At 29.7% G+C, this 14359-nt stretch overlaps 1 protein-coding gene across 1 annotated transcript in view; it reads left to right on the top strand.

The window, feature by feature from the left end:
- Positions 1 to 14359, top strand: part of LOC106459004 (dystrophin-like) — a 271702-nt gene that overhangs the window by 117010 nt on the left and 140333 nt on the right. The window contains exons 11-17 of the mRNA XM_022385593.1: positions 801 to 971; positions 2092 to 2273; positions 4399 to 4543; positions 7515 to 7605; positions 8254 to 8492; positions 11752 to 11934; positions 13641 to 13757. Coding sequence (XP_022241301.1) covers positions 801 to 971; positions 2092 to 2273; positions 4399 to 4543; positions 7515 to 7605; positions 8254 to 8492; positions 11752 to 11934; positions 13641 to 13757 — 1128 coding nt within the window. The remainder of the gene's footprint in view (positions 1 to 800; positions 972 to 2091; positions 2274 to 4398; positions 4544 to 7514; positions 7606 to 8253; positions 8493 to 11751; positions 11935 to 13640; positions 13758 to 14359) is intronic.

The following is a 14359-nucleotide window of genomic DNA, read 5'->3' as shown; positions in this document are numbered from 1 at the left end:
ATATCCTGGAGCATTCTGTATACGTCAAAACCTGCTAAGCTGTAAGATGTTAACTTTGTTATGTGCCACATCCATATCCTGGAGCATTCTGTATACGTCAAAACCTGCTAAGCTGTAAGATGTTAACTTTGTTATGTGCCACATCCATATCCTGGAGCATTCTGTATACGTCAAAACCTGCTAAGCTGTAAGATGTTTGTTTTATTATGTGCCACATCCATATCCTGGAGCACTCTCACGTACTATGTAGATATAAGTCCCGTTGTGTCACTTGGTTGAATTTTTATTAGCTTATACAAAATTTCAATAATTGTCAATTTTATTCAAAATAACAAAAATTGTTTTATTATTCCTTGAATATTTTTAATTATATATATTAGTCAGATGGCTAAATATCTATATGATAACTCATGCTACACCAACTAAGGCAACAAAGAAAATTGAGAAAGATAGAGCCATATGAATTAATCCTTAGCATTCTTATTTTAGAATTGAGAAAAGCATTAATTAAAAAATTAAAGTGCAATTGGTTTTATGATATCCAAAGAGTTGAGAGTAGTGGTAACTATACAGCTTAATTTATTAAATATCTAAAGGACAACATTTAGTTAAATACTGCAACTTTAGGCCTTCATGCTTTCCATTTCTAAAGCAATCATTCTTGAACAAAACCAGATATGCAATTGGATAAGTTTTCTAAAAGAGTAACCTGGATAACTTTGCTGCTTCATGCTATAGATTTTATCAACCTATGTCTAAAGATGTCTCTTAAAACTTTTATTTTTAATATTTCATTTGAGGAGTCATCAGTTCGTGGACGTCCAAGCTTTGGTGGGAGTGATGTGTCAACCTATCAATCAAGTTTAGAGGATGTTTTAACTTGGCTACTAGAGGCTGAGGAACGTCTTAGTCAAGAACGCCCAGTCGAGGGATCTGTAGAGGAGGTTAAGTCATTATTCCACTCTCACGAAGTAAGTGACGTGACAAACATGTAAACATTTACACTTCAACAAAGTAAACATGAAAACTTGCATCTTCCACTTTCTTAAAGTAAGTGTTGAACTTTCTAGAAACTTAAATCACTTAAAACTTCCATTCATAGAAATTAACTGATAAGCACCTTAAAAAATTTCATTAAAACCAAATGTATCAACTTAAAAGCTCACTCCAGCAAAGTCATCAACTGACTAGTCCATTATGGTCTTTGCTTTAACTAGCTATTAGCTGTTAGTCTCTTGTTTGCATCAGCTAGTATGTTATTAAATGACTAGTACATAATCATATTTGTTATCGCTAGCTATTCTGTTAGTCTCTTGTTTGCATCAGCTAGTCTGTCATCAAGTGACTAGTCCATAATTGTTTGTTATCATTAACTGTTCTGTTAGTCTCTTGTTTGCTTCAACTAATCTGTCATCAAGTGACTAGTACATAATAGTCTTGTTATCATTAGGTATTCTGTTAGTCTTGTTTGCATCAGCTAGTCTGTCATCAAGTGACTAGTTTATAATTGTTTGTTATCACTAGCTGTTCTAATAAAATCAGTTGATGACTCCAGTGTTTTTAATGATGCACAATAATTTATTGTTAAATTTAAAAGCAAATATAAAACTAAAAGTGTATCTTTGCCATCAAGTAACTAGTACATAAGTCTTTTATTACCACTAGCTAATCTGATAGTTTCTTGTTTGCATCATATTGTCTATATTCAAGTGTGTAATCCATTATTTTTTTTACTATTGGCTAGTGTTATATAGCCTCTTGTTAACATCAACCAGTATACCATCTTTTGTTAGTTTTAGTGTATCTTCAAGTGGCTAACCCGGTTGTCTTTTGTTTGTAATAATTAGACTTATCTCCAAATACTGTCACATGAGGAATTTTTCTTGCATCAGTTGGACATTCCCAAATCACTGACTCATTAATATAGAATATCTTTTAATGGCTAGTCCAGTAGTCTTTTTTTTGTAAAAACTAGCTTCAGATAAAACTTCAGAATTAGAATGTCTTGAGGTCAGACTGAAATGACAAATCGCTTGTTTGAATTTAAATTTCCAATAAATAGTATTTCTCTTTCATTACTTTTCATCCAAGGAATTCATGCTTGAATTAACTCAGCATCAAATAAATATTGGGGAAGTATTACAAGAAGGTCAACGAATTATTAGTAAGGGAAGAGTCACAACTGAAGAACGAGAGGAAATTCAAACCCAGATGGAACTTTTGAACAGTCGTTGGGAAGATCTTCGAATAAAGGCCATGGATCGACAAAGCAAGTGAGTATTTATATGGATAGTAAAATCAAATGAACAAATAAAATGCTCAGGGTTTGCATTATGCACTACAATCCATGTATAATTTTAAAGTCTGTTGTGTTATAATAATGTATGTTTAACTACCAGTTTAATAATAGAAGCTTTGAGAAATCAACAATTAAATTAATACATTAATTCTTTTAAAATTTATAATTTTCTTTTAAATCTTTCACAATCAGCATGGCACCTTTCAGGTGTCAAGTGCACACTTGCATATCAGATTTCAAAATTTAAGTAAAAAAATATGATTCTAACTCTTATTTCAACTATTTTTTATTCAAAAATATTTTAGAATTGATATTTCGTCATTATATGATATTTATTTAGTGTAATCCATGAATACAAATGAAAAAAATTCAACTCTAATTTCTGTTTAGCACAGAGGAGTCTCTTCTGTAAGCAATGAATTTATAGATTTTTTTCTGACCATCACAAAGGATATGTTTATATCAGTTAAGAAATTATCAGTCCTTAAATGTAATGATTCACATCTTATTTTTATGTGACTTACCTTCTCTGTCAGTAATTGTATTGCAACAGCCATTCATTGCCACATCTTATGATGCCACAGCATATGGTCTGAACAATTATTAATGAAGTTTGGCTTTGAAAGAAGTTAGCATCAATTGCTAAAACTGGTTGGGGAGAAGAGATTGCACACTTGGAAACAAACCATAGATTTGGAAGACTTTAGATATTTTCATAGTTTCTTTTGATTTTTTTTAAATCCTGAAACTCTTTTTGTGTTACATTATATCCATTTGAAAATTACAGAAACTTTCTACTGTCAAAATATTAGATAATAATAAGCTTTAATTGTTAGAGTAACTTGTTATTTAATGAAAACAAACCATAATTATTAATTAATTTAATATATATTAATCTCAATCAAGAACATTGTTAGCAAAAATTAGGGATAGCTAGGCTGACAAAAATAACAGTGATGCCATTTTGAAAGACCACTTTCTTGGTTGCCAATAAATCTTTGTCAGTTTTTGACATGTTTTTAATGATTTATAATCAAAAGTTCAATTGTCAAAATGAAGTTTTCAATGAAATATGTTAACCATATGGATACTGTGTTGGTGGTTTCCACCAGTCCCTGTTTCTTGTGAAGTTTTATACATAACAATGTTTACCGTAATTTCAAATTACTAAGTGTATCTTTTTGTAAAAGATACAAATATTTGTCAAAAAATCAGTATTTTTAATAAATTATTTCTACTAAAGGTTTATTTATGAAGTCGGTTTGACTCGGACTATAACTACTACAGTTTGAGTGCATAGAGGATTTTCATGCTACGAATACAAATACATTTCATCTTGTAGTTTTCATATGTCATTTACATAACCTCTAGAATATATTAAGTGAATACAAATGTTTTCAGCAGAAGTTTACATTTTAATTTTTCTTATTTTCTCTACAGTCTAGCCAGTTCAAATCAGTTTTTGCTCTACTATCAAACTAGTAATGTGTTCTACAAACATTCACACCATCTTTTGTTCTCTTTCAGAAATGTTAATTAGTTGTATTGGAATCATTCATCAAATTTTGATACTAGTGTTTACCTACCACTCGTATTCAGATTTAAAGAAGTTTTTTTAGAGAGTATAAATTTTTGTATTTATGTAGCATTAGCTGATTCCAGGTTTCATCATTTTACAATGTTTGGGTGAACCATGTAACATATGGATAAGGGGAAGTACGTTCTACTGGTGTCTGGAAATGTCGCTAATAAAGTAACTTTTCAGTTTTGCTTCCATCATTTTTTACCACTGTGTCCATATTCACATTGAATAATATTTTCACGGGAAGTGTTAGAACTTCTGCTGTAACAGTATCCTTCAGTTGAAGAGTAGTTACTGAATGGTAAGGGATGGGGTCAAGGGTGCATGCTGACCAGACATGATGGAACTGGTGAATATGTGATTATATGTAAAAATTCTCTTGATCTTACATTAATTGTTTTTTTTTTTCAGAAAGCTTAATGTAAGGTGGATTAGCTATTATGTGGAGTTTTCCTTCAAACATAAATAAAAACCATTTACTTGAATAGTTGTATACTAATTTAACTGTACTCTGTAGGCTTCATGAAATGCTAATGGAATTACAACAGCAGCAGCTCAATAGCTTACGCCGATGGCTTACTGAAATGGAAGACAAGATCAGTCGGCTTGGTCCAGTGGGTCCAGATCTACCCGCTGTACATAGACAAATTGAACAACACCAGGTATTGTTTAATATTATTACATTTATTGATGCAGTAACTTGCTTTCATTTACAAAAATTAATTTAATAAGAGAATAAAGTTTTCCTATATTAGGTGAAATGACAGTTTTTCATTTCCTGCATGATATTTTTTTATTTACAGAATTAAGTGATAAAATGTTTTATTCAGAGAGACTTGTTTTATGTCTGAAATATATTGTTACCAGATATGAGCTTTTTCTGTGAATTCATGGATTTTAGTTTGCTAAGGATGTTTTCAGTGGACTCCTGATCTAAAGAGGGGAAACTAGCTGTAGTAAAAAGCATTCATGGGTTTGCCTTGTTGATTTATTAATATTAATGCCTTTCAGTTATATTATGGTTAAGCATGCATAATATATTTCCATCACATATTTGGGGAATAACAATAACTTCCATGTGACCTGCTTGAACCAATCAGGAATGTTTACACTCATCATCATGGAGACAAGTTTTCCAACATAATGCTATTGCATCGTGGGAAAGTCAGTCGCTAGAGTGCTCAATATAAATGACTGTAAATATAATTATGATCATAAGCCATGTGTCATTCTAGACAACACAAAGTGAAGACACTAATACAACTAGGGGAAATAGAATAGACATTACAGTGAAAGACAAACAGTATTTAGGAATTTTAACTTTAAGCCTAATTGGTTAGTTTATGGTAGAAGAGTGAATCATAGGCCTCAACTTATTGACAGGTAGTTTATATAACCTTTTAACAACTTTAAACATTAGTTAACAATTTAAATATATGTATGTGTGTGTGTGTAAGAATAAATTAAATAGAATGGATGGAACATATTTTATGTGGAGAATAGTCTGTCTTATCCGTGCTAGAAGGCACCATAAATGAAGGTATATACATACATACACTTGGAAGGTTTTTTTATATGCCTTAGAGCCAAAATATGCTTAGATTGTTCTACAGATAAAATTGTGTTTTGTTTCACGACGAAGAAAAGTTTCAAAGGTTTTTTAAGGAACTCTGTCTCGTGTTTAAATTACTTATTATTAGTTGCCTTGACATCCTTGACATTATAGCTGTTTTTAGAATCAGAAATGTTGAAAATAATTCCAAAATTACTATGTATATCTACATGAAATGTGGCAAGCTTTTAGTAAAATTTTCAAGTCTGTTGTACACAAAAATTTACATATGTTACAAAAGTATTTGTACTCGAGATATGTCTGTGAATTGATAACATAAGTCTGACTGAGACTGACAAATTGGAGTGCAAGGTGATGTTCATGTGAAAATAGGAATTCTTTTGTCAATCATAAAGTTTGCATCTTGTATTTGTATAACCTCTGAAATGCATATTTACAGTTTTTTTTAGTATCCCTGTATATTGTGTTTGATACTTACTCTCCTCTACCACAAACTATTGCTAAAACAGAAATGTAGGGTAAAATGGATAGTTGATAACTGTGACATCAAATACCTAATATCATGTTGAGTGGCACTTTGGTGCTCACCCTTGCACATGAGATTAATATATGTAGAAGCAAGTGATAAATGTCCTTTCACCCTAATGAGGTCACCATTCGTACACACTTATTATACACAAAAATATTATAAAACGTTATATATAGGCTACCATTATATTTGGAACTACTGAAACCTTAAATGATGCCCTTATTGATTTGCTAGCATACTGATTGTTGTACTGATTGGCTACATTGCATGCAATATTAATGTGCCAAAATGTTGTTTTTAAATATAGATTTTTTATTATTCAACTAATAACATGTAAAAAATTTAATATATTGCCATAGGCTTGCCTTCATAGTTTTCAATGAAATAGTAAACAAGTTGCATTTGACTGTGTGCTTGCACATAGCTGTATTCAAGGCTTACACTGCTAACAGAAATTATGTAAAGATTTTGGATATCCTGAATTTAACTTTAATTTATCATCATTTCATTTTCATAAAATATATCAGAGTTTCAAGAATGTTTGTGATTGTCACATGATTTTAAAGAAATGAAAAGTTTTAACTATAAAACATAGTAGTGCCAGAAATATTAAGAAAATTACTCTTTTTTTTTTCATCTTTATTTTGGTCAAATTTCCAAAACTTAACAAATATAAGACCTTCGGGAACCACCTTTGTTTTGTAATTACAGGTTTAGTTTGTTCACAGTTTCATCTTGCTCGTTCTATCATTTTCAAACTCGTTAACTAAAGGAATATTGATCTGTACCAGTAACTGAACTGGTATGTAAGAGTGACATCACCTTACAAATTGAAAGTTCTAACATTTCTGGTCATATCTGATTTTGTTTTTAAGTGGTAAAGTTAATCTAAACTTGTAATTCTTTGATATGCATTTTTCTATGACCAGCAATGTGTGAGATTGTGTGACAAACAAAAAGTAAACTGCTGTGAATTTTAAGGCTTAACTATTCTTTGTTTTTATAAAAAGATTATTTAAACATACATAGGTGCATATGTATAAGATTAAGTTATGCAAAATCATAATTATGTATAAAAATAAACAATTAACAAATTATTAATGTAATAAAAAGGTGATGTTAAGGAAACAACTAAAAAATACACATAATGTTAACAGTTGTTATAACCATATATATAAACATTCTGTTAAGTACAATGTAATAGGAATCTAACAATAAGATTTTAAAAGAAAGTGAATCCTTTCTGTGAATCCTCTACTGGGCTTCATAACAATGACTGTAGAACATTATAATATGGTTAATAATGGCCTTTTTATTGACATGTAGTAGTTAATAAGTATGAAACAGAAAAGGAATTAACGTGCATAGTCCTTTTTTTTGCACGATTAATTTTACTAAACAGTCTTGACAGTATGTGGTAATCTCATCTAATACTATAAATTGAGAAGGATTAATGAATAAGTTGTTTATGTCTTTTTACAAAACTTTAAGGAATGTTTTTAATTTTAGTATTTTCTTCTGTTATTATTAGAAGCTACAAAATGACACTGAACAGCAACAAGAAATGGTCAACTCACTCTCAAACATGGTAGTTGTCGTAGATGAAAATAATGCTGACAGTGGTAAGCTGTTAAGATATATTTCAAAGTGTAAAAATGTATATTCTTTGTTGTTGCTTATATTCTGGTGTTAATAAATGATGTTAAATGTAACAAGATACGAGAAGTTTGTTTTAAATGTACTTATGAGAATAATGAGATCCAACCATACATCTTAATTCTTACAAGCTACCATACACTGTAGCAAAATTGTTAAATCTTTTTGGCCCATATGTTCTTTATTTTAAGTACATCAAGTTCTAATTCTCAGTTATATATTAAGTAAGAGAGGTGTTGGCATAAAGTTTTTTCCAGTAAAAACGAAAGTTTGATACAAGTACATTACAGTTCAGTTTATGCTTTAATAACCAGTAATTGTTAGCCTAACGATGCATTGAAGTTATGCTTAGATGTACCTTTCCTGATGGTTTTATGAAATTTTTTTAATATTGGTTTTGTTGGTAGTGTATCAGTTATTACAATTTGGTACTAACTTTTACAGTTTCAAAACATACATATTGCTTGTAATTGAAAAGGTCCAACCATGTCATGCTTTTATTCTTTTTTTTATCAATAATATAAATTTAAAATATTCTCAAAATTATGTAACTTTATTCTTTTAGGAAGAAACATCTAAAAGACACACACATTTATTTGGTTTTTATCTTATAGCTTATTTAGATTTAGAAGACCAGCTTGCTGCATTGGGTGAACGTTGGGCACACGTTTGTCAATGGGTGGAGGATCGAGGATCGCTGCTACAAGTAGTTGCTCCTGCATGGAAACAGCTGGAAGAGGAAGAAGCTCACTTCAAACAGTGGCTTCATCTTAAAGAACTTCAACTTTCAGAAATGGAAAAATCTAATTTTACAGATAGCTATGGCATATTAGAATCAGTGAAGCAACTTCAGGTAACAGAAAGCTGTTCAGAAATAAATTAAGAAAAGTAACTCCTTTTAATCAATAAAATCTGAGTTTACTGTCATTATACAACTAATATGGCTCGTGCTGTTTTTTTATTATTATTATTGCTTCATTTATTAATCATTTTAATGGATATTGGTGAAAGAACAATGTATTTTAAAAAAGGATGTTCTAAAAAATTTAGGTATAGGACTTTTTATTGCTTATAAATCTTAAGATTGTATTGTTACTTATAAATTATGAAAACTGGTGTAAAGCCTTGAATAAGTGACAAGTTATTGAAATAATCCAAGGGTGTACTTGCATAGGTGCTGTAACTTTGTATGTCAGTTGGTTACATCATGTTCTATTACAGTGATTTACAACCTCGTTTTTTTGTAACGGACTGCCTTGTACAATATTAACTTTTTAAACTACATACATAAAACAATATTCTTCAGTAGCTATATTTTAAACCTTTTTCTATTCCAACCATCTTTAGTACCACTGCACTAGTTTACTTGTTTGCTCAAGTGTTACAATCTAAATATATTTGTGAATGTTTAAAAGTTAAAAGTCCTTTGCTGAAGTTTTAACTACTAATGTATACTGTTAGATGTGGGGTCATAATTGTATGTTATTCTAGCTTTTCATTAAAATTCATTTGTTGTAAAACTGTTTTTGTATTCCAGTATTAAATCAGATAAAATAGAGCATCAAGATTAAGTTTTGTGACATACTGCAAAAGATCATCTTTTCTCATTCATTTAACTCTGCTATTTTTCTTGGATTTAATATGACTAGCAAATAAAATTCTAAAGGACTACCGGTAGTAACAGACCTTCAGTTTTAATGTCAGTATCACATAAGAAGCCACTGTGCATGTAAATAAAACATGTATACTCATCTGACATCTAATGTTTTAACTCTAAGGCTATGGGTTGAACCTATTTGGCTCATTCTCACATGGAGAATGATACACAGTTCAGAAATACTTACAATAACTGAGCTTTCTTAACATATCTTCACAACAATTGGTAAGATTTTGTTAAAGATTACAAGTATTTATACAAAGAATGAGATTGTTTTAATTTAGTATTTTAACTAAAGATATGTTATTTTTGTATTCTGGTTATTTGCACTCACACTTTGAATATTTCGAGTGTTATCATCTACGTATTGTACAATGAATTGTTTCATATTAAAAATAGAAAAAAATTGACATATCTTTTAATTTTTCATCCAATAATCTTGAAAACCTTCTTTCGTTTGTATTCTTAATTTTAAGTTTTCACGTGTAGTTTATTTAATTATGTTTTATTTTACTTTCCTATCCTTTAGCATTTTTACTAATCTCAACACATGTAAATGGGCATTCTCGGGCAAAATTAAGGTATCAAAATCAACACTTTAGCATTTGTCAGAACATTGGGACATTTACCTACTACACTAAGCCTGATAAACCGAGACAGTTTGGCTTATCTCTTAAAATATTATTAAACCTTTCTAATATGTATTTTAAAGCATAACTAACACATAATCAACTAAAATATAAAAGTAAAACCTAAATTATATTTATTTGTCTATCTAACTAACATATTTATAGGTGAGAAACAATGCTAAAGTACTAGCGAGGACAAAAGCAGCAACAATACTAAAAGCATTTGACAAGTTTTCCATGGAAATCTTTGTGCCAATTTTAAAATAACTGTTTGGATATTGTATTTCAATATTTGATGTTTCTGTTGGTTACAAACATCCAGCTCAACTAAGTATAATTGGCCGAGAAATCGCAACTCTGTTTGTAGGAAGTGGGCATGGCATCCGTCAAGAGTTCCAATAGATTTATTTCTCCTTTCTCCCAGTGTCCCCATAAGGAGCTTGAAAGAAGAATGTGTTAACAAAACAATTAACTTAGATTCTTTCTATATATGGAAGGTTTAGTATTTGTAAACAGTAGCATATGTAACGTTGGTGTAATCGTGGCAATGCATCGACGGGCCCTTCATATTGCAAACCTACATAGTAATGCAAAAAAACTTATAAATTTCTATACCTATAGCTGATCAGTACAATTGGGCCCCTAAGAAAATTGCACCAAGTAGTTTGAAGTGTTAAAAATGTCTCTATGTCAAGTCATATTCAAGTTATAAAGTCCAAAAGTTAAAAATTTGTGAAGTTGTGTGGCAAACTGAAGTTTAAGAATTTTTCTTTAAGGTTTCATTTGAAATAAAGGAATTAAAACTTAAATAATATAAAAAATTCGAACTATAATGTAAATTTCAATGCTAATTTCATTGGTATACATTGATCGTAGGATTGCTTAATTAAATTTTGAACGTAGCAAAGTAAAATTTCGTGACTTGTGCAGCACAGGGGTGCCCCTAATCATAGGGTTAATTGAGAAAACATTAATGTTGTTACAAGTGAAGAAAAAATTTATTTTTTTATTCTTGATAACTTGATGGTGAATATGTATTCCTTGTCATCTTGAAAAGATGCATACACAGGAAAGCTCAACAATCACTTTTGAAATGACGGGAGAACAAGCATAAATGATGTTGATGCCAAACTTTATTTCACAAGCAAGATATTCTACACTAAGTTGTTAGTAATTAATCACATTATCATTCACATTTCAAAATGTGACTTAACTTAAAAATGTAGATTTACTGTATGTTATTGTTGAGCAGCTCTTAATACGACTGAAATGCTCAACAATACTTTTCATGGTGCGTGGTATGAATAGCTCAGAGCTTTGGCTCTGAGTGAAACCAAGAATGCGACACAATAAACCTTTTTAAGTCCCTGAAATAATTTAAATTGATAGATTAACTTAAGCTTTTCCAATCACTTCGAACTGAGACTTTTGCTTGTAGTTTTGATATGTTCAACATGATTTCATTTTATGAGAATATGTATTCCTAGTTATAGTTTTAAAATGTTCAGCATAATTTATTATGTTTCTTTAATGTTTTTTAATATCTTAAGATGTTTAGAAGTTTTTGCTTTATAAAATACAACCATGCTTCATTTTTATTTTACTGTTGAACTAAAAACTTACTAAATGAGAAAAAGCAGTTATTTGAATCCAAAATACCTTACATTGACTATTTCAAGAATTTAGCTTGTACTAATAATAAATAAATAGAAATATGATTAATAGTATTTATGTATTTGTCAGTTTCTTTATAAAATAGGAAACGTGGTTAATGATGAAATCAATATGTAAATGATTATTGAGAATACATGTTACCTTTTTTTTAGGAGTTTGAACCAGAAATGGAGACACAAAACAAGAACTTGAGTTACCTCACAGAACAGACTCAGAGAATTGTTGGCAAGATAGAGTGGGGATCCTTTGCAGCCAGAGAACTGAATCTGAAAATCAGCCAGCTAACAGACCGGTGGGATAATCTGATTCAACGCATTGAGAACCTTAGTAGAAAGGTTAGGGCTAGTTACAGCGTGCTTCAGATATTTAGCTTTCCTAAGACACTGCATGCATTCAAATCTGTAGTTTCTGAATTGGTTATATTGGAATTAGATTATACTTAAAAACATAGTAAATTCTTTCAAGTTTCTTGCACAATTACAGTCTCTAGAATTATTAAAATTATTCAGATAGTGTTACATTTTTTTCTTTATATTGAATTTGAATGTTATAGAAGAAAAGCTGTACTAGCTTAATGATCAGTATGTATTCAGGCAACTTGTAAATCAAATTCAAACACTTTTCATCCTGTAATAAATTTTTTAAACAAATATTTTATGCCAGACGTGCTCAAACAATTATTCAGGCAACTAAAAAATTATTGGTAGTTACTGTATAATTACAAATAAAATAACTTCAGTATCATATGTGAATACACTTAAGGAAATAATGAATATAAATTTAGAAGTGTTCCTTGGTTAAGTTTTTGTATTAGAAGAGCTTCTTTAATTTTTCATTTATTTACATTTATTTCTTTGCTTAATATTTTAGTGTTTTCTATGGTTATATCATGTTTGAGATATAGTGTTAAAAATATGGGAGGGTGTTTTTTTTTGTTCATTGATTCTAGTATCCATTTTTTTGTCTTGTTTCTCCAATATAGAAATCATGGCAATTGTTGCATTGTATTTATAAATAAAGTTAGTATTATGTTTGTCAAGGTAGTTTTTTACATAATATAGATTTTATTTTGGTACCTAGTTTTTGGATCAATTTGAGATTTACTGAAATGTTTTGTTTGGTTATAAATTTTGTCCAAATGTTAGTTTTTTTGTTGCTGATATCTTGGATGTAAAATATGCAGCAGTGTAGTGTTTTGTTATTAGTTGTTTCATTGACTTTCAGATTGTTGATTGGCTGCCCATTGTGTTGTTGGTTGTGGTTTCTGTGTGTATAATTCTTTTGAAGGTTTTTAGAGGAAATTTCATCATTTAGGTTGTCAAGTGAGCAAAATAGTGTGGCTGTGTTTATTAGGTTTTTTTAGTATGTTAAGTTTTTGTTTTGTGTGCCAAGTTGTGGGAAATGTTCGATCAATATGAGTGATTTTTCTGTGGATGTTTGTTTTCAACTGTGTATTTGTTCTTGTGATATTGAGGTTCAGAAATATAATTTTTTTTATATTCACCCATGAACATAATATTTGGGAGTATGGAGTTAAGGTGGTTGAAAAAGCTATGTGCATGTTCTATTGATGTGAATTCATCAAATGTGTCGTCTACATATTTGTACTATTATAATAGTGGATGTAAAGATGAATTGAAACTTGAGATTCACTCAGTGTCATAAAATTGTTGGCTGGGATTAGTGACAGCTGTCTCTACTGTATATATACAATAACATACTTCAAGTGGGTTCACCGTCATCACTAATATTACCATCACTTAAGAATGAAACCAATTTTCTATAGAAACCTAAAAAGTGATATGATGTAGTAAACTTATACAATACACCAGGTGTAAGTGAGGTTATGTAACACTAGCATCACTGAAGAATGAAACCAACCTTCTATAGAAATCTCTAAGTGGTGATATGAGGTGGTAGACTAATGCAAAACACCAAGTGTACATATATGCTATTATGTTGTTGTATTTTGTATGAAAACATTTATTTTTTATACTAGGAAGAAGCATGAAATTCTGAGTAAAACTTTGGTGTTTTTTAGCTTTCACATTCAGGTGTAGAACAGAAAGTACGACAACAGGCAGAAAAACAAGCAAGGTCAGTTGGACAATACAGGCGAGAAACAAGAACTATACAAACAAATTTGACAGGATCTCTGGTAAGTTATAAAGAAGGCTGTATTTGATTAATGTTTTTTTAACTTAGAAATATTAGAAAGTATATGTTACAAGCCTGAAGAACAAAATGTTCAGAAAAGTGAAAATATTGTGCTCTCTTTTTTTTCTTACTTTTTAATTCAAGATAAAGACACTTACTATGCTGTGACTCTTTCTGTATGTTTATTAGTTTTTATAAGTGGGAGCTTCAAAAATAAATGTGATATCCACATATATAAGAATAAAATGAACATTTTTGGCAGATTTTTTTTTAAATAACTTAATTGATTCATTAGAAGATGAAAAGTAATGTTAAACATTTAAGTCACTGTTAAATAATTTAATTTAATTATTTAATAATTTAATTTAATTCACTGTTAAATAAAAAAAAACTAATTTTTTTAAGGCTTATATTATGTAGAGTATTTTCTGCACCATTACACAAACACCAATTTTTCACAATGTTTTTGTCATTTGTTATATATATTTTTAAGATACATTAACTTATTTTATGGTATCTTATTATCACTATTTAATAATAAAAAATTTTTTTAAGCCTTTTAAACATTAATTTCATTAAATAAGAATGTTGTGTTATGTGACA

The sequence above is a fragment of the Limulus polyphemus genome, unplaced genomic scaffold (genome assembly GCF_000517525.1).
Source record: "Limulus polyphemus unplaced genomic scaffold, Limulus_polyphemus-2.1.2 Scaffold25, whole genome shotgun sequence".
Classification (NCBI taxonomy): Eukaryota; Metazoa; Arthropoda; class Merostomata; order Xiphosura; family Limulidae; genus Limulus; species Limulus polyphemus.
Note: the sequence above shows the minus strand (reverse complement) of the source record. Positions and strands in the feature narration are given on the sequence as shown.